The following is a 26,928-nucleotide window of genomic DNA, read 5'->3' on the forward strand; positions in this document are numbered from 1 at the left end:
GTATAATGCATCTGCCCCTTACCCCACTAGGGGACATGGGGCTTCACACAATTAATGTAAAATAACCTTCAACATACACAACTAGAAATACAACTAGTTATTACAACCTAATTGCTTGCATAAATCCAATTAAAAGTTGAAGGCAAATTGTGGCCTATTAAAAAATGTCCGCCATTACATGTAATTACTCTAATTACAAGGTCACAAAGACCCATAAAGGGCCCGTAATGTTATCTGCAAGGCCACTGGGGTAATTAATTTGTATTCTTATAGTTGTTAAGTTGGGTCGTAAAACTATTATTACAGGGGAGACCTTTCAATGTATGTATACAGAGAACTAAGGAATAAAATATATCCGTACTAATATTATAAATGCGAAAGTAACTCTGTCTGTCTACCTGTTACTCAATCACGCCTAAACTACTGAACCAATTTGCATGAAATTTGGTATAGAGATATTTTGATACCCGAGAAAGAACATAGGCTACTTTTTATCCCGAGAAAATGACCTAGTTTACTATATTCTACGATACTACGTCAAAATAAAGTTTTAATGGTAACAATGTTTAAAATCTCGATCGGTCCATTGAGTCCTTACAGACGAACGGCAAATCTGCGGCTGAACTGCTGCTGTCGACGTGCCAACGACTGCTGTCGACATTTGTGGCGACGGCTGTAGTAGCCTCTGCCGTTCACAACTTCCCGTTCGTCCTTCCTCATCCTTATTCTTATCCTTTCATTTCAAATAAAACTCAGAGTAGACATAGTTGGCATTAGAATACTGTTACTTAATAGAGAAACAACGATTTTAATGAAATTTACCACAGAGAAAATTATGTAGATACTTAACATAATAAAATTTGCAAATTAATATCCAAAATTGTACTAGTACGATAATTATTATTAAATTGAATACAGCCAATCGATGACGTAATACTAGTCTTGTAAAATCATACCTCATTTCTGTACATTTTAATTAAACCCACAATTCGATCCCTATTATTGTGGTTTGTTACATACCTCATCATTATCTGAATCAGTATTTAATTTAATTGTAATATTTTGCAATTATTACTCAATTGGTTTAATATTATGGCAAATCATTTTCTGGTTATGTCGATTCAATTTATAGAGATAGTTTAAAAACGTAATTGTATAGATCTCAAAATAAACAAAGCTTGCTATTCGGAATATAAAGAAGAATATTTACATACTTTAAGATTACGAAAGAGAGATAAAAGATAAGATATGAAAGAAGAATCTTGAATCAGTAAGAGTAAGAGCTAAGTTGTTTTATGTTAATATGCAAAAAGCGAGTGTAGGTATTTTAATTTAATTCAATTGTTTAAACTTTAAAAGATTACCAACAATATATTATGCATCGTAAATGACGTTGAAACACATTGTCCTTCTAACCCAATATTTAGACTACATTATAAAGCATAAAACACAATAAAAATGTATTTAAAATTCAGATTTCTAAACTAGACAGTGATTGAACACCCTTGTGCCTCAGAGGGAAGCTGTCGCACTGATCTCTACTTGTGACTGATCTTACCCATAGGACTGTGGTACATGTCCTTTTTGTTTGTAGATTTGTTTGTAATAATCTACTTAAATGTATACAAGGGGTCACTGGAAGGAGTGATTTTATGTAAATTGAGTTAGGACTGAAGATTTATTTTTTAAATCGTTTCGTATTATTACTTCTTACTTGATATTATATTAATGAAATAAAATGTAAAATTGTTTCTATAACAACAGCAAAAAACTATTTACCTTTAAAAGTTACCGTCTACTGTCCTATGACATTCTAATATTTATAGTTAGCCACCCCATTATTTTGTAGCGAATTGGCACATTGTGAACATTATTGTGAATAGAGAAAATGCATGTTTCAGAAATAGCATTAATTATTCTCCTAGAGTTGTAGGTATTATTAAGCCGATTACAATTAATTTTGACTCTACAATGAGTTCATATGTTATTTATTGCTTATGGGGGGCAAGTATCTCGCCTCGCGGCGCTGCTGAAAAAAAAACTACGGCTGTGTGGCCAGACGGCCGGAGTCTTGGGCGACTGAGTGAGGAACCTACGGACTATCCGAGCGTTATCCAGAAGGACTGCCCGCTGTATCCCCACTGTCATGGGCTTCACCGGTAAATCCAACCTCATTATTTATTTATAATTATTTTATTTATTTGACCTTTAATAAACAAAAAACAATAAAAAAAAACACATGTGAACGTAATATTTGTAACTTTTTACACACATTCATAGATATAGAGTTAGGTGAAAAATAAAACAAAGAAAAAATATTTAAATTTATTTCATTTCCATTCCCAATCAAACCATTTCATTCTATTGGTCCAATCATATACATTCCTCAAATTGTCTTCATAATTTTAACTAGTATTTACATTTTTACATTAGTAAATTATTTAACGATAAAGCGGTTCATATACACATTAATAAATATTATATTGATTTTAATGTGGTACTAATTTTTATCTATATACATATTTTCTGATATTAATTATTTACAATTATAAATACATAAGATATCTATATATTTTTAATTTCTAGGATGAAAAATCTCTTTTTGAATATGACATAAAATACATGGTTAAATATGTTGAAGCTATTATAAAATGATGAAAGGTTTATATCAATCGTTCATATGTTTGTTTTTTAAAGTGGATGAATTATAATTTTACGTCTCTTCAGTTTTTCAATTCCTTTATGTAATGTACAAGAATTAAAATAAATCATAAATAATATGAATAATTTTATATTCTGACATAATATTACTTTTTGTGAATATGCTGCATTTCTTCACGACTTGAACTTTATTATTTGGATACTTTTCTTATATTTAATCACAAAATATGTTTTAGATAAAGTGAATTATGGGCATTCTAAGTATACCAGCATATATACAAAAGTAAAAAAAGATAATCCTATATCCATTAATATCCGAATCAAAAATTATTGAAAAATGCTTTTAAAAGAAGTTTGAATAAATGCTGAAAATATGCCCGAATTGTCTCTCTATCCAAAAGTTTTATCGTGATCAATTTTATTAATTTATTTTTAAGCACCAATATCAAAATCGAGTAACCAATAAAAGTAAATTAATATAATTTTCAACAATTTTTTTTAAATAAAAGTTTTTTTAATTTCATTCTAATTTTAAACTTTATATCTATAAATTATTTAACGACGCTAAATAATTTTAATCAATTGTAATCTTAAACAATAATTTTCGTTATAATTAGGAACATTTATATAAAATTTTGAGTATCATTTACTAAGGTATATTAAAACAATAAGGCCTATATTATATAATATTATGATAGTATTAAAAAAGGCTTAGATTATTTTGTATAAATAGGTATGGTAAATGAAATGATGCAATACCCAAAAATCCATGAAATGCTTAACAAAGATGAAAATAATACGAACGTATTAACTTGATATTCGAAAATTTCTTGCACAACGTAAAATGACCACCTCTTTTTAGACAACTACAATAAAACAATGTTTTTTTGAAACAACACACTCATTATTTTAAGGTATTGCATTACCTCATCAACGCGCTACATTACAAAAGATTCTGTTGAAGTAATGTTGAACTGTATTACAAGTAAACACATTTCATAAAATGTTCATCTCATTACATTCATACCTGGGTGGCATTATCACTCGTCAGAAACGCATTAAGCTCACATGAATTCCGTTTTCTCGGCTTCTGTGCTGTCCTGCCCAAACTTACACCAACAATATTCGCAGCATGCAAGCTTCTATCTTTAGAGATGACTGTGTCATTTTCTAACGATATTTTCAAAGGTCTGTCCCTTGCTATTTGGGACATTAGCAGCTGGTTATGTATATTTGGAGAACTGACGCTACTTCTCGGTATGGTTGCATGTGGTGTCCCCGGCGCGGGCGACGGAGCGGGTTCCAAACCATCTGCCTCGTAATTCATTTTGTTCACTGGTCCTAAGTCCATCTCGCTTTTGTTCAGGCTGTAGTAATTCCCGCTGTGGCCAAAGATCTTCATATTAAAATTATCGTAGTAAGGTAACACGCCGTTTAATGTGGATAAAACTTGGGGACGTATATCATTCTCCGGGTAGGATATTCTTGGTCGCCTTGGCAATGTGACGTAGCCTTTTGGGCTAAGGAATATATTGGCAGATTGCAGGCGGCTGTATAGCGCTGGGCTGATGCCGATGACGTCATAGTTTGGTGATTTAGGACTGTTGGGGTCTATCGTTCTGTCTGGTCCAGGGGAAACTTGATTGTTGGAGCGGAGAGGGATTGACAGAAGGTCTGGTGGATACGCCTGAGGGTCTTTAGTCAGACGATCTATCAGCAACTCTGTAGACATGTTCTGTTGGTCTGATGCTTGACGGTGGCTTTCCTCGTTCGCTGTAAATAAAACAGAAGTTAGTTATCAAGTTTAAAAATATCTGATTTTATTATAATTGATAATAATAAATAATAATGCTATGATATTTCTGAGGCTTATGGGTGAAGTGAATCGCTATAATAGGAAGACGATATTTTTTTCTCCGATATCATTGCATAATCAAATAATGTAAATTAATATCTTTAAATATATCCTATTTAAACCGATTAAATGTAAAACGTTCAAACAAGTTACCCTGACTTCCGAGCTAGTTAAAACTAATGTCTTGCAGGAATCTGTCTTCCCTATAATATTACATTTTCAATCATTTTTTATTCGTGTTCTAAATATATATTAAAAAGTTGTATTCCAATATCGATAAACTATTTGGACAAATCGTCATAGTTTAGATTATTCCAAACAATTTGTACAAATGTCCAAAAAAATATCGACGCAAAAAATGTCGATATAAAAACGAATAGTTTCAGTTGAAATTGTTATTACAGCTAGAAATTTAATAAAAATACAACTGAATTCCAATGATACAGATATTGAAGCTAAAACGACGTATTCGTAAATGAGTTTTGGAAGCGTGAAAGGAGAATTCTTTTCGAAATTAAAAAATAATACCTACAATTTACGATTTTTTATACCTACTTAGTGTTTGGCACAACAAATTCGATGTAGGTAGGTATTGTTGCAGATAAGCACCTTTAACAACTTTAGTTAATTTTTGTCAAACTTTTTATCTATACTTAATAAAATTTATCGCAAAAAAAATGATTCCACTGTTTTTAGCATATTTTCTATCATTTTAGATGGTTCTACGCAACAGCACATATCTATTACTAATATTATACATCTAAAGAGTTTGTTTGTTTGTCATCGCGCTAAGACCAACAGGAGCGGAGCAATGCGGGTGAAACCGCGGAGCACAGCTAGTTCCAAATTTTATCTCTAGATAGAGAACCAAAGTATTTTTATCAGAATGTAAACCCCTCTATACAACAATGTAAAGCATTTTAAAACCTAAAATGTCTATTGTCCAATAGAAGAACAAAAATTTTACAGACAAAACCAATTCCAACTCTAAAACGTCGTAAATTTGTACCTACTTATCTGCATTTGTAACTTCAATCTATTCACTACAAAGGAATGTAAACCTTATTACATTTTATGGAGAAAGGCACGACATTCATTGAAAGTAGTTATTTTGTAAGGATATAACGTAATTATGATTTAACGATGTTATTTGCTTGCAGGTAGACTAATGCATTGTTCGATTTATTTCTTTTGCTTTGAGGGTATTATAGTTTTCGTGTTGCTTTCTGATGGTTTATGGAAGTTATTATCATCTACTAGCGGTCCACCCTGGCTTTACCTGTGATACATTTTAACATTTTCTCTACATAAGAACCATTCTCGTACTTCAAGGAATATTATAAAAAGTATTGACGAAACCGGTTCAGTTGTTTTCGAATTGTATAACCCTTCCTTAACAGAAACTTCGATCCACAAAGATGCACACTAAAAAAAACAAAAAAAGTTAAATTTACCGTTCGAAAAATTATGACCAAAATATAACTTACTGAAGCAATCTGAACTTAGATCCATTACCAAATTTCATTATAAGAATCGCTTTTTTAACAAGAGTTTTAATATTTTTCTATTACGAAGAAGTTGGAAAGAAAAAGGTATTTTTAGAAATGTGTAATTTTGTGTTAAAAATGGAATTTGTGTGGATTTGGTTTTCATTGATGATAATTGAGCGTGTTGGGGTTATTACGTTATAAACGCATGGTACTATTACTAAATGGACGCACATTAAAACTTTTTTGAAGTAAAAACAGATATCGTAGTAATAAAGTGGTGAAACAATAGGGTTTTTTCAATAAATAGTTTTAATATAATGTTGGTTGTTTTATTTTACTTATTATCTGTGATTTCTTCCCTCTGTAGCTAATTTTTAAATGGAGATCAAGTTAGGAGGAGAACTCTAGTTATTCCATGACTTATACGTACATACCTACTTGCATTCCTTACGGCAAATGTCATTGGGTTTTACTTTTGTGCGAGTTAAAAGTACCCTAATTTCTCGTTCTTTCTGTCGATATAAATAAGTGGAGTATGCAGAAGGAACATAATTTGTTTCTGTTAATCAGTAATGCATTTTCTTTGTTTTTGGTTTTGGTTTTGATTTTGGTTTTAATAATAATAAAATTATTATTGTAGAGTCTTATTAATTTATTAGGTATAATAATTAGACTACATAATATAGTGATTAATGCGTAAACTTGAGTGTGGAAGACTGAAAAAACTAATTGATTTGGCAAGAAGACTGATCGTTACCTGATTGTCCCGGAAAAAATGTAATCAATGAATCAGATAATGACATCCATCCGCCCCACACAAGGAAACGCAATGATTAATTCAAAAAAGTATTAAATTGTTTAGAAATATAGTTGTATGGAAAATAATAAGTATATTTATTATTATATGTTACCTACCTATTTAAATTACTATACAACAAACAAATACTATGCAACAAATCTTCCCCAATATTTGCGTTACATTGATCCACCATCAAAGCGACATTTAGCAGCCAATTAAGAAAGGCAGCAATGTAAAGTAAAAGATTGCCTTCATTAGCAAGTTGTTTGCGTATTAACTCATATTGATCCAATTAAGCATCAACCATTCGCCTGTCAAAATCAATCCAACATGCAAGTAGGGATTATTAATTATTGATCAAATATTACACAGAACGATAATCAAGTCTGTATTTGATTGGGTTTACTTGAAACATTAATTATGTCTTAAAATTGTTATGTAATATTAATTATCCATACTAATATTATAAATGCGAAAGTAACTCTGTCTGTCTGTCTGTTACTCAATCGCGCCTAAACTACTGAACCAATTTTCATCAAATTTGGTATGGAGATATTTTGATACCCGAGAAAGGACATAGGCTACTTTTTATCCCGGGAAAATGACGTAATCCCAGAAATTCCACGGGAACGGGAACTATGCGGGTTTTTCTTTGACTGCGCGGGCGAAGCCGGGGCGGACCGCTAGTAATAATACAAACATCAGTCAGTTACAAAGACACACCTACGAGTAAGCTACTTACACATGTAACAAATATTTATTTTATTTATTTTATTTTATTATAACACGATAGTATATAAGGGCTTAGTAAATAATTGAACACATTTTGCATTTTTTTTTTGCGATAAACTTTGGTACTTTTTTCGGAAGTGTTATTTATTATCAATAGTACGAATATACATTACGAGTATATTGTACGAATTTTATTCACTTTGTTAGAGCATTTTATTTCCTTATCCTTTAAATAACTTTATTAGTTTCCTAAAGAGTTTCGTAACGTTTAGGACGTTTTCAATGTACCTACTTTATAATAAACATCTCTTTATTTTGACGATAAACTCACTGAAATTATGTTTCTAATGTTGATATTACGATTATAGTAGCTTTAATACACTCTCAAATAATACACGTTTAAAAATATTTCGCTATTCTGTGTAATTCTTTCTACTTTTGCGTATTTTTTTCGACTAAAGAACGATCTGAATTTGGTTTACTTTAAAATACGTTCCAATTGAGTATTTGAATAAAATTTTTTTTGTGCTAAATGGAAAGATTATATATTAGTTTTATAACAAAACTATTTTTTTAATTTTTTTTTGCAATAATTCAAAAGTTATTTCAAAATAAAAATTAGTCTTTGAATCCAGTACCGAAAACACACCGACAACTCCCGAAGCGTCACCCGGACGCGTGTGACGTCATAATGTTAGTTTTCACACATTGCAGTTGATACAAAAACGTATACAACTATAACATTTTGACGTCACATCTATGGTGACCAGTCATGGCGCGTTTATAGTCACGTGATTTTAATTTAAATTTCATCAATTTTTAATTGCTTATAATTAATTGAAAAACATTTTTTTTGAGTTTTTTGCATTAAATATCAATATTATTAATAATAAAGTTTTAAAATACATGAAAAAAATCAATAATTTTTTTTAATTCAAATACTCAATTGTGCTTTGTTAATTATTTTACGTTTAATTGATATATTCGATTATGAATCTCTATGTAGATAATAAAAAGTGTTATTACGTGAAATTATATTGCAAGCTGTCTGTCTTTGAAATAGGTTTTTACAAGATAAATAACATTCCAAATTCAAATTATTATTTAAAACTAAAAATAGCATTTTTCAACAAAGGCTCAAATATTTTTACTCTATAAAATATCTTAACTAAACTTCAGATATTATACTGTAAGTAGTTTTTCTCGAAACTTCATCACGGTGTAATCGTGGCGCGTGGTATAATGGGAAAAACTTCGCCTAGCAGAAATTGTGACGAGCGAATATGAAATTGTATTATCTGCATTGAGGTAACGCTGAAAAAGGTGAATTCTGAACATAGTTTCAAATTCTAGAACTTTAATAACATTTGTTTGGGGATTTTGAGGCGTGACGCGAGGTTTTTGAGAAGAATAATAAAAGTTGTGTTCTTGGAAATATTTATAAATCTACTAATTTTAGTCCAAATTGTATTTATTTTTAAATGTGTACTTGCTTGTAGCTATGTACTTAAAAAGTTGTACAGAGAAACACTATTTTTATTATCAATGCAATTCAATTCAATTAGTAATCTATTGAATACTCAACTAGGTATAAAAATATACATTACCTAAAATTGTATCGCTGTCAAGCAATGTCTTATTTAATTCCGACATTTCTGTCGCCTGACTCGTCATTGTTGCATCGTATTTCTTATTTGATTTACAGGCGCCTTCACTCTTCACTAATTTCTCAGGTTCAGAGCTCACAGATCCCTCTATAAGGGCATCACCATTTGAAGAACGAGTATCAGTTTTTATCAGTCTTTTTAATTCACTTTTCTGTGCCGTCAAATGACACACAAATAAGATACCCCCAAATATTATTACTATCGCAGTTAAACACCCGACCATAATTGCAAATGTATCAGTGTCCATTCCAGCTATAGTCCCAGCTCCACTGTATTTAGACAGAACTAACGTTAAAGTCTTTTCATCTAAACCACCCGGGTTCTCAGCTACACACGTATAATTCCCTCTATCACTATATCTAGCATGAAGTATTGTCAAATTCACCCATCGTATGAGATCAAGAGTATTTTCAGTAACGACGTATCTTATTTCACCAAACGATCGCAACTCAATAGTTTTCCCATTGAATCTCCACACAACTTCCGGGGTAGGATTACCGACGACTTTACAAATCAAAGTCACGTTTTCGTCATAACTTTTGAATGTTGAGTCTGGCAGAGGCTCTAATATGGTAGGCCGACAGGCAAAGTTCGACGAGTCTAATTCGTTCCAAAGTTTGGAACGAATGGAGGCAGGCTCCGCACACGATGTCGGCGGAGTGTATAAATTGTGACTTATCACCCAATCCCTGAACGTTTGTAAATTGCAATCGCATCGCCAGGGATTATTATGTAAGTCCAAGCCGGACAAGTTCCTTAATGCCATCAAAGTTTCGGGCTTCATGTGACTCAGATTGTTGCCGTCGATTCTGATGATCTTTAACTGCGGTAAGTTGACAAATGCTTTTGTGCCTATCCGGATTATTCTATTATTGCTCACTTCGACTTTCTGCAAGAACCTCAAGTTTCGGAACAGACCGTCTTCCAATTTGTCGATGAAGTTATGGCTTAAGTTTATCAATCTCAGCTTCTCTGTGCCTTTGAATGTGTCGGGATGTAGGTAACGTATTTTATTTTTTGACAAATCTAGTTCTATCATGATAGCTAGAGTAACGAATGCTGCTTTATGTACAACTTCTAAACTACACTCTCGTAAGAAAAGTTTCTTTAGATTACTTAGGCCTACTCGTTTGAACGCTTCTTGGTGGAGTTGTTGTAAATTGTTATTGGAAAGATCTAGAATCTGTATGTCGCTGCTAAGGTTAGCAGGTACGACTTTAAGGCTTGAGTTTGAGCAAATGGCAGCTTTGTTGCCAGACTGCCACCTACAGTCGCAAGGACGCTGGCATTCAGTCGTGAAGTCAGTGATGGACATTGAAATAGTGATCGATATTAGGGATAATCTTAGCCATGTTTTCCAACATTTGTCAGCCATTTTGCTATAATGTTGGTCATTTCTTCGTGTTGATGCATTCCTGATGAATGTCCGTTCTTGGAAGCATAGGTGATCTGTAACAATAAGAAATAAATTTTAGTAATTCTATTTATTTATTTTCATAGTCGTATTGAGAGACATATATATATTCAGCCTCAAAATAACTATAATTCTGCTCAAATATATTTGAAATCAATAAATTAAAACGAGATTTTTATCTCTCTTACAGCCTGCATTTTCATAAAATACACGAGAATTATAGTTTAATACAGTTTAACGTACAATATTTCTCAACTACGCCAGAATTTTGTCCCTGTATAGTATAATAAGGAAACTAAAACACGAGTATTCCGTAGAGAAAGGATCATCCAGGTAAGTGGTTTGAAAAAGTTAACATAACGTAATATTATTTAAATAACAAAGCAGGTATTTTATAGTGTTATAGCATAGTTTTCCTGGATATCAATACATAGTATAAAACAAAGTCGCTTTCTCTGTCCTTATATCCCTTTGTATGCTTAAATCTTTCTAACTACGCAACGAATTTTGATGCGGTTTTTTTTAATAGATAGAGTAATTCAAGAGGAAGGTTTTAGTATATAATTTATTAGGTTTTAGACAAAGCGGGCGAAGCCGCGGGCGGTAAGCTAGTAATATAATTTACCTTAAAATGTTATACAATAGTTTTAGGATATATATTATACTAGCTTTCCGCCCGCGGCTACGCCCGCGTTTTGAAAGAAAAAACCCGCATAGTTCCCGGTTCCCGTGGGATTTAAGAGATGATACCTATCCTATGTGTTAATCCAAGTTACCCTCTATATGTGTGCTAAATTTCATTGTAATCGGTTCAGTAGTATTTGCGTGAAAGAGTAACAAACACACACACACATCCCCACAATCTTTCGCATTTATAATATTAGTAGGAATTGGAAATAGGTACTTAACTTTTTTTGGAATTTGGTTTTAAATATAATTCTATGAACGTTTAATTTGACACTTATTTTGTATGATACAATTACAATAAAAATATTGATGTTATTTACTTTAACTGTTATTTTATAATGAGTTTTTCTGGATAAAATCGGAATATGGACTGTGTTGGAATTTTGTTTTAATCTTACTTTCGCGTTTATTTTGATACATATTTTCTTATGTTCCTTCAAAATATTAATGTAATTTTGTCTCTACTGCAGGGAGAGCTGATCTCATGTGAGGGATTACGAAATTCAACGGACGGTACCCTACAGAGTGAACATCTTTTGTTAATACTCTTACGATTTTTATTGCTATTTACGTGTAAAAAGTGAATTTATCCAAAGTGTTTTTGCCTATAACATAAAGCAAGCAAACTGTGACATAATTGTGTTGTGCTTTTCACGATTTGAACAATTTTACAAGTGATTTTAAAGCGATAACGTTAATAAAACTTGACAAAATCATTAATCCTGCATGTCGTAAGGAGCGACTCATAAAAACGCGTAAGCGACACCATCTGCACGGCGCTTACGCCGTTCTTCGCACCAACATTTAGATTTGCATTATTCGAAGTCGGCAGTATTAAATTACAATAACTACCTATTACTTTTTGGCTCGGAATTCATTCAATACATTATTATTTATTTAGCAGTATTTATTACTGTTCATCTTTGTTATTGAAATGGATAAGATTACAACGGGCTGTCCTGAGAGTATTCATCGTTTTATGGGAGAAGAAGCGCCTCAAAAATCACCTGAATTATCATATATTACCATACGCCGGAAAAATAGAACGCAAAGTAAAAACAGTTCAAGCATTGAAGATCTCTGCTCCACCTACCAGAACTCATGCGTAACTCAAGAATCAGATTCTAGCATGTTCCGCGAAAATGATATATCTGAGGATAGCTTTATGTCGCCTTGTCAGTCTGCCGAAAATATTGTTAACTCTTCGTTAATTAAATCGACTTCTGAAGCCGCATCCCTTCAAGAAATGAGACAAACCATTGCAGAACTGAGAAATGAACTTAATCATATACAAAACTTGTTTAAAAATACTGTAAATGAAAACAAGGACCTACACACTCAAAACAAAAAATTAATGACAGAAATGAATTTTATAAAGTCTCTAAATTTACCACCTGTGGAAAATAAGAAAAATGCAAACTCTGATAGAACAGAAGGCAGGCGAGTTTCGCTATCTTGTCTGACGGAATTCTCCAAACATCATGGGTCGCCATTATCTACCACCCTCGACAGCAATAATACAAAAATTTTGCGCCTAGAAAAAAGCATTAGCCAATTGCAACAACAACTGCAATCTGCTAATGAGGACATCATAAAGATGAAGGGGAAAATTAAGTCAATTACGAAACATATACAACCCGAAATGGCTTCAGGGATGCTGGAACATAACCTTAAATTGCAGAATGATGAAGAGGGGGCAAAAATATGGATATGTGGAACACAACAATGTGTTGGACTTGCTTCTGCAATTTTGCGGTCAAGATATTCAACCACATACGAGAAATATTCGGTTAGAGGTGAAACACGCCCACACTCCTCAAGTATGCAGATAATGAGAGAGTGTCATAAAATAAATTTAAAGATACATGATAAGCTTATATTATGTTTAGGTGAAAATGACCGTTATTATAAATCTGTCTTGTACTACTTAAAATATATTTTGGACAAATTTAATTCTAATCAAGTAATTGTATTAAATGTCTTGCAAAATAATTATTTAAATGTTAATAGATTAAATAATGACATGGAAAACCTTTGTAAGAAATATAAAAACTGTACATTTTTAAGTGGTAGTGAGTACTATTATAAATTAAGTAATTTATGTAAAACCATAAACTATTGTATCGACTATTTTGACTATAAAGAGAAGTATCTTAGTTTTGATATATTAAAAAATAGATTAGGACGTAATAAACCAAGCTCTAGCATATTAAATTATGAATCATCCCTATTGAAAGAAAATAGAACAATACAATTAGATAATAGTTCTATAATCGACACAGCTCATGATTCTGTATCAACAGTTACTAACACAAGAACGTCAAGTAATACAAAAAAAAATTATTTGTTTTTTCGGCCCTATTAAAAATTCCTTACCAGCATATAATTATAATTTTAAATTGCTTCACCAAAATATTGCAAGTCTTTTATCAAAAAAAGAAATATTCGAACTCACATTACAAGAATTACATGAAATGCACAATGAGCCCGATATAATATGCTTGTCAGAGACTTTTATAAAACAGGGTTATGAAAATTATTTAAAAATTCATGGCTATGTGAATTCGGCTAGCTTCTGCAGAGATCAACAAAGAGGAGGTACATGTATATTGGCAAAACAAGGATTGTTAACTCTAGACCTACTGCCTTTGCTAAAACATCACGCAACAAAGAACATCCTAGAAATCTGCGGCATAGAGGTAATTTTAAATAGATTAATAATATTGTGCGTATATAGAACACCCTCCTGTGATCCTAATATCTTTTTAAAAAAACTAGAATGTGTACTCTACGACCTAAATAAAAAATATAACTCTAGATACCACACAATTATAGCAGGTGATATTAATATAAATACATTTAAAAAAGGCTTAATAACAAACAAATTGATCGAGTTATGTCAAAATTACAACTTAAAAATTCATATAGACGTTCCTACGCGTAAGAGCTCCTGTATTGATCATATACTAAGTGACCTACCCGAAGCGACTGCGTCAGTATTGCCACTACATTTATCAGACCACGATACTGCACAAATGTTAAGCTTCAATGTTAAAAGTAGAGTAGATAAAGGTAATTCATGTTTCATTTACAAAAGAGATTATGACCTAGATTACATTCGAAAGTTTCAAAATTGCATAGGAAAGCTTACATGGTCTGAAATATACAGTGAAAATGATCCTAATACAGCATTTAACGAATTCCATGATTTGTTTTGTCTTTTTTATTATCTTTGCTTCCCTACAATTCGTATCAAACTAAAAACAAATAAATATAAACAAAAATGGATAAGTCAGGGACTCAAAATAAGTTGTAATACAAAACGTCACCTACGATTTTGTTATTATAAAAATAAAAATTCATTTAATAAATACACCTATACTTCGTATTCTAATATATTAAAAAAATGTATATTTAAATCTAAAAAAATTGCAAATATCAAATACATAAATAATAGTAAAAATAAATGTATGGCGACGTGGAAGGTTATTAAAAACGAATTTAATTATATGAATGATAAACAAGATATAAGTAGCATAAAGGTTGGTAACAGTATTTTGACGAATCCGGTAGATATAGCCGCCTTTCAATAATTATTATATCGAATCTATTGATAATATGACACCAGACAATGAACACATAAAACAGGCTTTATCTGATGATAGTATAAATCCTACGACGATGTTTCTAATGCCTATGTCAGAAAATGAAGTCAAATTTGAAATTTTATCATTAAACGCTACTAATGCTGAAGGTTACGATGACATAAATACTAAAATAATAAAAGAGTGTGTAAATGAAATAGTTTCAGTTCTAACATACCTTATTAATTTATCATTTGGAACAGGAACGTTTCCAGAAAAACTAAAAAAGTCGATTGTAAAACCTCTTTTCAAAAAAGAAAATAAAGAAGAAATTTCGAATTATCGCCCTATAACACTTATACCTATTCTATCTAAAGTATTTGAGAAGTGTATGCTCAAAAGAATCAGAAATTTTTGCGATAAATGTAAAATAATTAACAAGGATCAATACGGATTCCAAAAAAAGAAATCGACTACTCTAGCCACTTTTTCACTGATACAAGAAATATTAACTGGAATCAATAACAATTTTCTGACAACATGCTTGTTTTTTGACTTATCAAAAGCATTCGATTGTGTATCACATCACTTACTATTAGAAAAACTTGACAGATTAGGAATAAGAGGATTAACCCTCCAGTGGCTATCATCCTATATAAAAGATCGGAAACAATGTGTTAGAATTAGTAAAATTGACAAAAATAATGAAATAACATCATATACATCTAGAGAAAGAGTAACTAAATATGGAGTACCACAAGGAAGCGTCTTGGGACCAATTTTATTTTTGTTATACATTAATGACATTTTTAATATTATAAAACATAAATGTATACTATTTGCAGATGACATCTCAATTATTGTGACATCTAATAAAATTAATTGCACTATTAAAGATCATGAAATTGACATTAATTCCACAATTGACAAAATGATACGATGGCTTGAAAATAAAAATTTATTTATTAACCTTAAAAAATCAAAATTCATACAATTTAATAAATCTTCCAATAAAAAATTTAACATTACTTTAGACATAAACAAAATTGACGCATTACAAAATATTAAATATTTAGGTATTACAATAGATGATAATTTGGACTGGAAGGCTCATGTAGGTGATGTATGTAATAAAATTAATAGATTCGTTTACGCGCTTAGACGGGTTAAAGTTACCACAAATTTAGAGACTGCCGTGACAGCATACCGTGCCTACGTAGAATCACACCTTCGCTATGGATTAGTATTATGGGGTAACAGTACTGCTAGGGATAGGGCATTCATTGCGCAAAAACGATGCATGAGAGCCATCTGTGGAATAGCACCCACTGAATCATGTCGACCCTTATTTAAAAAGCTTGGTTTATTACCCCTACCTTGTTTATATATTTTTGAACTGTGTATGTTTGTTTTTAGAAATAGCAGTTTGTTTAAAACATCCTCTCAACTAAACTCGAGATCACGAAGGGATCCGAATAAATTAATTTTACGAGAGAACCCTCGTATCGTCAAATACAGGGAAAGTTGCGTGGGGATGGCCGTTAAAATATTCAATCATCTGCCAAATAACTTAAAGATGTGTAATGATTATAAATTTAGAAAACATCTTCTTATTTGGCTCAATGAAAAAAACTTCTATACCATAAAGGAGTTCATGGAAAGTTCAACCCGAACAGACCATTAACTCCCTTATGGTACCTAATTATTTTTGCATGCTTGTATTGGCTGAACATGTTTGTGCTTTATTAATATAATTGTATCACCATTGAATACCATGTTTAAAGCAAAATAAAGATTTTATTTATTTATTTATTTATTTATAATCCAGTTCAGCCTTTGCAGATGTCACATGTCCCCGAAAACGTTGGTTCATGGAAATCCGTATTTTTGTATAATATAATATTAATATGTATAATAATTTAACCAAATCATGTTTTTTCTTGAATCGAGGTATAAACAAAAATTGACTATTTATGTATTGTTGAGGTTGAGGCAATTCTGAAATCTAAAGAAACGAAGCAAAAATCAAGTATGCTTTCTTCATTAAAATGCACTTGTGGCTTTGAAATGGTATCTGCAATTCTTACTACTTCTACGATAACAAATAAATTGTATAAATAATTTGCAACCTAGCTTCGCTAGACTATTTTTTTGAATCTTCAAATTTTTATTTTGCTGTTATTTCTGTGTAGTTTGCTTTGCCATGACTTCAATACTTACAAAAAATAAAATTATACAATGCATGCCATATCATCACATATTTTTTATCACATATTTTTTATATTTTATTGGTCTTTTTTGTTAAGAAACAAATTTTGCCATTCACACACCTACCTAATAAGTAAAACAGTATATGCAATAATGAGGCATACCTATTTGAGTTCCAAAGTCCAAACTATTTCCCCATAAGAATAAAATCCCAAAAGCCCCGCTATTTCCGAGAACATTTTTCAGAACAAACCTCGTTTTCGGAGGATTTCGCGTGACATTCATTGAAATATTTATAACGCAATAACAGGGAATGTGATAGCGTGTTTATTTTTTAGCAACTGACAGAATTAACGTGGACTTGAATAAGGATTGAAGCCAATAATCATAACCTTATTCCATTGTTTATTTTCAACTAGCTTTTCGTCCGCAGCTTCACCTGCGTAGTCAAAGGAAACTCCGCATATTTTCCGTTCTCGTGGGAATAGAATAATACTATTGCGTTATGTGTTAATCCAAGTTCAAAAACCAATTTGCACACACATAGAGGGTTCTTTGTGTGTTCCAAATTTCATAAAAAGCGTTTGAGCAGTTCTTCTTGTATTAAGATAAAAATAACCTAAACAAAGGTTAACAACAATAAAAAACACCTCGATTTATTGAGTTCAGCACCACCTCCATGCTTATTTATTATAGGTCTTACAATAGGTAAGGTTCAATGACCTATGAATAAATATCAAGACGTGGCGTGGTACGACCGCGTGAATATATTTGTCATAAAACACCATTATTTTATGGTTCAGAGAAGATATAAAGTTCTAAACGATCGTAAAGGATTTATATATTTGTATATGAATAACTTTAGTATTTAAATTTTGTTTAGGTGTATAAAAATTTGATTCGGAGGTGGGATTCGAACCCGCGTCTTTTCGCCATACCGGAGCAACGCCTGAACTCTCGGCCACCCGTGATCCCGCGAAAGCAATCGAATTTATTCTACTCTTTTGGTTATAGGTATCTCAAAGGGTAGGTAGGTGATTCGTGATATAAAAAATAAACATTCATATTTTTAAAGTAACACAATATAGGATGTTTTTATCATTTAATTTTAAGATTAACAGTATTAAAATGATTTATAAAGTAAACATTTTTGAACAATAGAAAAGCTTCTCAAATTACCCAAAACGAAGTTTTCTATTTTGCATCTCTAAGACGATATTATTAAAATTTTTTTTTTATGTTTCGTTTGTTTTATTTTGACCTTTATTTGTTATTATTAAGTGCTTTATTAAGCCCCAAGACAATTTAAATTTTTATAAAGTTTAATTTTATAAACTCTTAATTTACATATTATTATAGTTCAGGATACATCGCCCATTTTTGCAAGTGACTACTATCAAGCTAATTTTCCGTTTGTAGCTTTATTTTGATGAGACGCCCAATAATTTCGTGTACGAAAGTCTCGATTGTGGTAGCTAACAGAGATAACAAGGATAAAAATTTTTGATTTGATGGTTCTCAAATATTTATTACGCAATTATTCGGTGTCTCATCAAAATAAAGCTACAAACGGAAAATCAGCTTGATAGTAGTCACTTGCAAAAATGGGCGATGTATCCTGAACTATTACTATCAACACCGTAAAAAACTATCAAATTAAAAACAGTACTACGCCATTTTCTCATAATAAAGGCATTTTAATATTAAGCGACGAACTGGAATACCTCGGGGTGTTCGCAAGTCCCGTAGCACGTAAAATAACATGTCGCCTTATGTAAATTTGTATTATTTTAGGAAAGTCTAGCGTCTAGCATGAATATATCAACATATAGTAATCGAGGTATGCTTGCACTGTTTATTTTAGTACTAGCCGTCTGCCTGACCGCCCGTGGTACGTGTTTACGTACTTCAAGGAATATATTTAAAAATATCAAAATCGGTTCAGCTGTGCTCGAGATTTGCGCTTACCAACATTTTGGCGATTCATTTTTATTATGCTCATATTGAGGGCTAGCTTCTAAATATAATTTGTTGAATTTGAATTGAGTAGAAATGGCAATAGAAATACTTTCTCTTATCCACGATAAAAACTCGCCGCATAGCTAGTTTTAAATAATGTAAAGTTATGTCTTATTTATTTTTTATTCAACAATCAATAAGGATAACTATTATTACAGAAAAAGTAATATCTAGTAGTAACAGCTAGTAACTAATAAAATAAAATAAAACATATTATCGAAAAGGTCACTATATAATACAGGTTCTAAATAGTTTCAATGTATTATGACTATTTAAAAGAGCTTCTGAATTAGTTTTCATAATATTATGTTTGAATTTGAAAATGAATGATAACTAATAACCTCAATATGATGTTACTAAAACATTCATAACCCGCATACTTGCCGTTCCCGTGGGATTTCCGGGAATGCGTCATTTTCCCGAGATAAAAAGTAGCCTATGTCCTTTCTCGGGTATCAAAATATCCCCATACCAAATTTCATGAAAATTGGTTCAGTAGTTTAGGCGTGATTGAGTAAGAGACAGACTGACATAGTTACTTTCGCATTTATAATATTAGTATGGATTAAAGTAACTTTTTCCTCATTTCATTAAACATGTAAATATTTATAATTATCATGTGTAAAACACCAAAGTACTAAGTGACATGTAATGTGATGACACGATGTTTTAATTAAATAAATAATTAAACAGATTCATTTATACGCGGAATATTTAATTTTCACGTTGTAAAAGATTTTATTAAATTCCACCGAGTTCCGGAATCTTTTTGATAAAAAATTATAGTTTTATACACTGCAGGTCAGGACGAGCTGACGATAATAATTTACGGCACATTTTAAAATGAAAATCTGTTAATAACGACTCCTATTTAATTGGGTATGCTGTGTGCGTTTCATTTCCATAAATATAGTCATTATTCACATACCTAGTATATTTAATGGCCTTTATAAGCTTAAAAACCTTATGGATACTGTAATTTAACTGTTAATCGTAGGAAGTAATCGCAAAATAATCGCAATCTACACTTTTATATACCTAATATTATAAAGCTGAAGAATTTGTTTGTTTGTTTGTTTGAACGCGCTAATATCAGGAACTACTGGTCCGATTTAAAAATTATTTCGGTTTTAGATAGCCCATTTATCGAGGAAGGCTATAATTATTATATCATCACGCTAGGACCAATAATGCTCTAGGGCTTCGCTGTTGAGTAAAAGAAGTGACTATAAAAAATTATACTCGTTCAGGAACTTATACGTCGTTCAAATTCAATAACAAAAAGACTACGAAATTGACGCATAAGAATCTACATTATTGCCTATAAAAACTAAGTGATGTATTAAATCGGCGATTTGGAAAGAAAAACTTTCTTAAACACCGATTAGGGAATTTCAAACTTTTCAGATTTTCCTTGACAATTATGGAAAATGGATGATTCTTTGTAGACGAGTTTGTTAATGACAAGAGCATGTTATTTATAGTTTTGGGGTTTTTATTATGTTTTAATGAACTTTTTCTGTGCGTTTTTTAATGTTTTGCATCATAAAACGTATTAATGTGACCGTATCGGCAAATATCTTGTCAAAATATTGAAATCCCTACTTATATTGTAAATACGAAAGTAACTCTGTCTGTCCTTCTCTCGGACTGTATTTCCTTCACGCCTTTGATTGAACCGTATTGGATCAAAATTTGCTACAAATATAGTTTGTCTTCTTTGTCGACGCAGGCGAAGCCTCGGGCAGAAAGCTTGTTACAGTAAATACATGAAATATGTCCTAACTGTTATATTATTAAGCTATTGCATAGCTTCTATCGCGGGCCTTGAGAACGGGGACCGAATCGAGAAATTCCGTAACGAAAAAACCTCACGCTCCCCACTCCGACGGGCTCGGAGGTGTGGCTTGAAGGCATGCTATCCAATAGCTTTACCGCGGCAGTCCCCGAGTGCCACACGTCTTTTTATACTTTTTTCACCAATATTTCATACACAATTTATAATATTTTCAAATAGAACCATAATAGAACATCTGTCACAAGCGAGAAAGATGACCTGAAGGGCTAGGTTCTGGAAAAATGTTCTATAAGTAGGAATAAAATCTACATATTTCTATTCAAGAAACGAAGATCTGGGTATGACGTTGAGGACATCTACTGGACAAATTACATTTCTTGTTCAATGAGCTTTTTATTGGTTATATGGGGGTTATTGAAGCCGTGTTTTGTAACTAAACACTTTTCAGAAACGTTTATTTAAATTTGGACCAAATTATCACTATCACTACATAGTATAAAACAAAGTCGCTTTCTCTGTCTTTTACAAAGGGAAATCGGGACATAATGCTTAAATCTTTAAAACTACACAATGGATTTTGATGCGATTTTTTTTTAATGGATAGAGTGAGTTAAGTTTTAGTATATAATTTATTAGGTTTTAGACAAAGCGGGCGAAGCCGCGGGCGGTAAGCTAGTAATATATAAACTCCGTTTATAGGTACGTACTTAGTTTTCACATAGAATAAAATACCTAACATTTGAACCGAGCACGCCCATTTAACCATGAAATTTTTACGCTTATTAAATTTTATGAAATAATATTAAACATATTAGTCTTAAACGGAGTTTTGACGCAGACAACATAGTTGAGCTGAAGTCGTGATTACGTCATTTTATTTAACCATTTATTTTTTGTCAAGAGAGATGAAATATTGAAGTAGTAAGTATAGTTTAAATTATTTTTATTAATTTTCATTTACTCAATCAAACATAATATCTAAGGCTTTGATTGTTTCGATAACAAGAAGCTTCACTACACAATACTACTTAAACAAATTTCTATCAGAGATAATTTCTTGCTTCGTACTTTTTAGAGCGTGTTATAGTTATTCAACTTTATTTTGATTATCCTGAGTCGGTCCGGGCTAAGTGGCTAGTATGTTACTTTCATTATATAGGTACTGAAATGTTAGGTAACATAAACGATAATATTTAATTTAATTTAAGTAACTGATTTAAATATAATCGATAGAACAAGTGAACTCAATGAATTGTTACTAATGAATGAATTCCATTTATCTCATTTCGGTTTCAGTGAATTTCTCTTATCTTTCTAACATTAAAATCACAATCGCAGATTAAACGAGATATTGTATTTGCGTGACTATTTTTAAATCAGTTAATAACTTTAAACATCAGTCATCCATCTATTTTTAAAATTTATTTTTCCCAACGCAATAATTTTTGCTCACCCACCTCCTTTAAATGTGTTTCCCTGTTAATATTAATGGTAGCCTGGAAGAGATCGCTGCCTAGCAATAAGGCCGCCATTTGTACATACTTGCATCTATTTGTCTTTTCTGTGTGTATTGTAAATCTTGTGTGTGTGCAATAAAGAATTATCTATCTATCTATCTATTTTTTATGATTACTAGCTGTTGTCCGCGGTTTTATCCGCAGCTCCTGTTGGTCTTCGCGAGATGATAAGCCTTCCTCGATAAATGGGCTATCTAACACCGAAAGAATTCTTCAAAGCGGACCAGTAGTTCCCGAGATTAGCGCGTTCAAACAAACAAACTCTTCAGCTTTATAATATTAGTATAGATTAGTACTTTACAACCGATTAAAAAGGAGGTTCTCAATTATATGCATTTTTATCTTAGAATACCTATCCTACTAATATTATAAATGCGAAAGTTTGTGAGAATGGATGTATGTGTATGTGGGTGTTTGTTACTCTTTCACGCAAATACTGCTGAACCGATTACAATGAAATTAAGCACACATAAGAGGGTAACTTGGATAAACACATAGGATAGGTCTTATTAACTATGCGGGTTTTTCTTTGAAAACGCGGGCGAAGCCGCGGATGGAAAGCTAGTATCTTTATAAATATACAGTGCTGAATTTCAAGGCTTTTTCCATACATTAAACACATTCATACCATCAGCAACATTGCGCGTAATGACTTGAACCAAGTGTCCATTGTGACGATAGAGAGCTAACCGCAAAAAGATTTAAAATGTTAAAAGCACAGCGAAAAATCGACAATGCCATTGTTCCCCTGGCCGAGGGTAATAAAACAGTCCGCTAAAAGTACAATATGTTTGAATTGTACTGTCACGCTCGACATTTGCTACCAAATGGTTTTATTTTAGCTCAATATACGGCAAATTGACGTGATAAATCTTTTTATGGGCCCTCTTCACATTGGGTAGCGTTGGGCGAATAGAGGCAATCATGATAGTGTAGGACTTGGCATTGTAGGTGTATTCATATTCAGCGTAATGGCGGCAAACATCGACGATCATTTGTTGGGCCAAAGCTGCCCATTGTGAAGAAGGCCCATTTTAGGTAAGCAATTGGATGTTCTGGAATGTTCGATGGAAGCTGTTAGAATTTGTTAGAATTCAAATCCACGCTTCGTTATGTAATGACAATGCTTGGTTGGTCTTATTTTTCGGTATATAAAAATGTTTGTTCAATTTTGTATTATTGGAGGTTATTCTATGTGTTTGATTTTATACGAAATCTATATATATAAAACTCAAAGGTGACTGATATAGTGATCTATCAACGCACAGCCCAAACCACTGGACGTATCGGGTTGAAATTTGGCATGCTGGTAGATTTCATAACGTGGGCGGAAGCTAGTATTAAATAAATAATTAAAATCGAATAAAATCTTATAAATATTCTTTAAAATTAATTGCATATAATTTTTGAAATAAACGTTTAAATCATATAGATGTAATACGATATTTATAATGTCAGTAATTTAAAAAGTAAAATTTTCATGCTAAGGTAGGTATATCATTATAAAACATTTAGTTCAACAAGAAATCGTATTCAACCTAGCTTAAATAAAGCGGTTATTACCGTAGTCTAGACTTATAACTAGATAACGTACAGCTGTCGGCTCTCACAATAAATGCGTTGGATTTGATAATTTTATTATTTTTTTTAAATGTAACTAACAACATTTTAAATTATTATATTATGTCTACAAATCACATTAAATAATTATTATATTAGGTAATTTGCCGCGCGATGCTGCTCGGTCTAAAAAAATAGCTTTTTTTTGATCGAATCTGTATGGAATTTGGCAAAGGTAGATATGGATTAATATGCTACTATTTACCCGGATACCACGCGAGTGACGCCACAAGTTCAAGTTAGTATATCCGCAACGTGTTGGCATAATACATTTATAGTGCATGTATGTTTAAAAAATAAAAGGACTTTCAACAGCTCCTGGGTAATGGAAAAGCCAACAATATACCTGGTCGTAAATTAGCCTCGCACCGGCCGAGACCAGCCCCCATAAATCTACACTGACAATTACTTGACTTACAAATCCTGTACACTCCCTTGGAGGAACCTTTTAAATGTTACGATAAAAATATTATGTTGCGATCTTTTTATTTATGTACCTATCTTTTACTTACCTATAGTTTTTTTTGACGTGACAACGTCTTATAATTCGATAGAGCCGGCTGCACGCACGAAAAAATATGACTCATGCGGCGTTACCTCGCTCTGAGGCGTTCCATGTAAGTGCAAGCGAGAGCGCGGAACGAGCGACAAAGAAGCACAATCGTTGTTACGTTCAACTATCGTCAGTAAACCGACTTTACAGACAATCAATTTTTTTCATTTTATTTGGGAAAACTGTCAACAAATATGCACTATTTATAAATTTAAACTGCTCATTACCTACCTTCCTATCATAATAATTTCCTCCTGGTAGATTAGATTCTGAAAGGCACTAACAAAAAAAATCGCAATCGTACAATATGTTTATTATCCATTATTTCCTATGATGAATCTATATTTCCCCAATTTCAAAAAAGTTATAACTCGAGTGAAGCCGTGGGATAACGCTAGTAAAACAAGTATAAATTTCTCGACGCAGGTACCAGGCGCACATAAATCGTAGCATGTTATACGATGCTAATAGACACCTGCAACGTCCCGTGCAACTTGATGATAGCATCTCTTACATATTCCTGCATACCTGGTTCACATTTTGATTTATTTACACTGTTTTATGACTCCAGTTAAAATTAACAAATTGACAGTTAGTTAAATAGTTTTAAAGCTTTTTCCAAACACACTTCCAAATTAAAATATAAAAAAACAAACATTTAATTTGATTTCTATGGTTAAAAGATTATGACTTATGAATAATAACAATAATATGCATCACGAACAAAACTATTTAAGGTAAAACAAATAACAATTCATTTTAAACGAAAGTTAATGATTTTAATTCAAGGTTCAACTTAATAAAGGATAACTTTAAAAGATAAACGACTTTTATTACAGACAGACGTAATGAATTTTCCTATAAGGATAGCTAGAAATAACTTAGGGAAGGACATAGATATTTTATTTATAGAGACAGAGTGACAAAACCACAGGAAAAAATAAAGCAAAGATAATTAATAGATATGAATAATGTAACTTTTAAATAACTACAATGTTCAGTTAATTTATCCAGAAGAAAACTTGTTCGAAGCAAAAACTGAGTTAAGTCTTACTGACAACTGCTTTAAATGACTTCGAAAAATACTTCTTAAAATAAACATTTTAAACATACTTCGAATGCAGAAGATTATCTTCTTATATTGGTAAGGAAAGGTAAGAACAATAACAGCGATTAAATGAAACCATCGTGAAATCTGAAGAGAGTACTTTAACTTCTCATTTTTAATCTACTAATTAAAATGTATAACGTCGCCATTTAATGGAAATTTCTTATACAACGAGGTGTGAACGTGATCCAGCTAATTTTTAACTTTCAAACTTTAATTCTAACCTAGATTAAGTGCTTAACGACTCTTACGTTTCACTTTATGGATAAAAGTTTTAATTGATTTATACTTGAAGTTATGTGAACATCAATTAATGGAATATTCCAATTTTAAGTCCAATTAGATTGGGATTTTCAATCCACATATAAAAAGGCATACTCACGTATGATTGACTCACTACGGATGATTAATACATTTTTCTGTAATATATTTTAGGTCGTTTTAATGTTAGGCTTATTTATAGAAATTTAAAAAAAATCTATCAATACTTCAAAAGCTACTATCAAAACATTTATGACTTATTATAAGCGATTATAAGAAGCATTCCTTACCAATCAGTGTTGCCTGGAAGAGTTTGCTTATGAGCAATAAGGCAGCCTTTTAGACCCTATGTGCCGTGTGTTTTTATAGTAAATTATAGTATAGCTTATTTCTGTTTAAGAATAAATAAATAAATTAGCGTATTTACCGTATTTGAATCTACACAATAACAAACTATAACAATATTAATGAACCTTTCCACTCAGTTGAACCAACTAAAAGGCATTGAAACAGAAAATATAATTTATTAAGATGCACATCAGCTATGCTAAATGATCTTCAAAGAAGCTTCTCAGCTTCAACTAATACAATATTTATCCTCGAGCGTTTTATATTCTTGCCCCGATCTTAAAATTAGGTTAAAAGTCATGTAATGAATGCAAGTTTTAAGCAGTTATTACTGCCGTTTTGTTATGCTAAGTGAACTCGCCTTGTAAATTAAGCGAGAAAATAATTAACATTTTCTTTATACAGAGTACGGTTCAACACTTGGAGAAAAAGTCAGTGTACTTCGAAAAACTCAGCACGTCACGTATGTTTTAGTGATGAATGAATAAATTGAAACATTATATTTTATAATAATATATGCAGTTTCATTATTTTCTTACATATCTATAAAATAATAGGTAGTAATTGAGTATTTGAATTAAAAAAAAATTATTGATTTTTTTATGTA

General features: G+C 31.7%; 1 protein-coding gene across 3 annotated transcripts in view; it reads right to left on the minus strand.

Annotated features, from left to right (window-relative positions):
* Window positions 1-3,283: 3,283 nt before the first annotated feature.
* The window catches only part of LOC123701293 (amphoterin-induced protein 1-like), a 119,610-nt gene continuing 95,965 nt past the window's right edge, over window positions 3,284-26,928 (minus strand). For all 3 annotated transcript variants that reach the window (XM_045648715.1, XM_045648716.1, XM_045648714.1), the window contains 2 exons: window positions 9,145-10,653; window positions 3,284-4,434 (listed from right to left, as the gene is read on the minus strand). In XM_045648715.1, the coding sequence (XP_045504671.1) occupies window positions 3,683-4,434; window positions 9,145-10,579 (2,187 nt within the window). In that variant the 5' untranslated portion in view covers window positions 10,580-10,653 and the 3' untranslated portion in view covers window positions 3,284-3,682. The remainder of the gene's footprint in view (window positions 4,435-9,144; window positions 10,654-26,928) is intronic.

This window comes from Colias croceus, chromosome 21 (assembly GCF_905220415.1).
Source record: "Colias croceus chromosome 21, ilColCroc2.1".
In the NCBI taxonomy this organism is placed as follows: Eukaryota; Metazoa; Arthropoda; class Insecta; order Lepidoptera; family Pieridae; genus Colias; species Colias croceus.